The sequence below is a fragment of the Cariama cristata genome, unplaced genomic scaffold (assembly GCF_000690535.1).
Source record: "Cariama cristata isolate BGI_N322 unplaced genomic scaffold, ASM69053v1 scaffold16499, whole genome shotgun sequence".
Lineage (NCBI taxonomy): Eukaryota > Metazoa > Chordata > Aves > Cariamiformes > Cariamidae > Cariama > Cariama cristata.
Window position 1 is genome coordinate 9,914 of NW_009634186.1, and position 1,108 is coordinate 11,021.

General features: G+C 63.3%; 1 protein-coding gene across 1 annotated transcript in view; it reads left to right on the forward strand.

Annotated features, from left to right (window-relative positions):
• Positions 1–1,092, forward strand: part of LOC104166957 (neurobeachin-like protein 2) — a gene marked incomplete at both ends in the record, with an annotated part of 11,000 nt that extends 9,908 nt beyond the window's left edge. The window contains 2 exon segments of the mRNA XM_009707067.1: positions 1–330; positions 997–1,092. The exon segment at positions 1–330 is cut by the window's left edge and continues 7 nt beyond it. Coding sequence (XP_009705369.1) covers positions 1–330; positions 997–1,092 — 426 coding nt within the window.
• Positions 1,093–1,108: the final 16 nt, after the last annotated feature.

The following is a 1,108-nucleotide window of genomic DNA, read 5'->3' on the forward strand; positions in this document are numbered from 1 at the left end:
TTCAAGCGCCCCTTGTCCCACCTGCGCGAGGTCCATCTGCGCCGCTACAACCTGCGCCGCTCCGCGCTCGAGCTCTTCTTCATCGACCAGGCCAACTACTTCATCAACTTCAAAAAAAAGGTGGTGGCACCCTTTCCACCACCCCCCCCCCTCAAACCCCTCCCGGGGCCACGGCACTGCCCAGGCTCCAGCCGCTCCATGTCCTGCCCCTCGTGTCCCCAGGTGAGGAACAAGGTGTACTCCTGCATCCTTGGCCTGCGTCCCCCCAACCAGATCTACTTCGGCAGCCGGTCGCCCCAGGAGCTGCTGAAAGCCTCGGGGCTCACCCAGGTACTGACCCCCCCTTGCCAACCGCCACCCCAAATATCCCCTTCCTGGGTGGCAAAGAGGAGGGTGCCAGCGTGGGATGGGGATGCCCATGGGACCAGGGGTGGCCATGGGATGGGGATGGCTTCAGGACCAGGAGTGGCCATGGGATGAAGATGGCCATGGGTTGAGGATGGCCATGGGACGAGGATGATTGTGGGATGGGGATGGCCATAGCACCCGAGATGGCCATGGGACCAAGGTTGGTCGTGGGATGGTGCTAGCCATGGGACCAGGGATGGCCAGCGGGTGGGGACGGCCATGGGACCAGGGAGGACCACAAAACGGGGATGGCTATGGGACCAGAGATGGTCATGGGATGGTGATGGCCGTGGTACCAGGGTGGCCATGGGATGGGGATGTCCATGGGACCAAAGATGGCCATGGTACCAAGGACGGCTGTAGGGTGGGGACAGCCTGGGGACCAGGGATGGCCATGAGACAAGGGATGGGCGTGAGACCAGAGATGGTCATGGGATGGTGATGACCGTGGGACCAGGGACTGCTGTGGTACCAGGGATGGTCCGGGACCAAGGATGGCCGTGGGATGGGCGCAGCCATGGGGTGGGGGTGTCTGCCCCATCTCCTGCCCGCCCCCAGCCCATCTCAGCCACCTTCCCTTCCTTCCAGAAATGGGTCCTGCGGGAGATCTCCAACTTCGAGTACCTCATGCAGCTGAACACAATCGCAGGGCGCACCTACAACGACCTCTCCCAGTACCCCGTGGTGAGCCCCGTGTCCC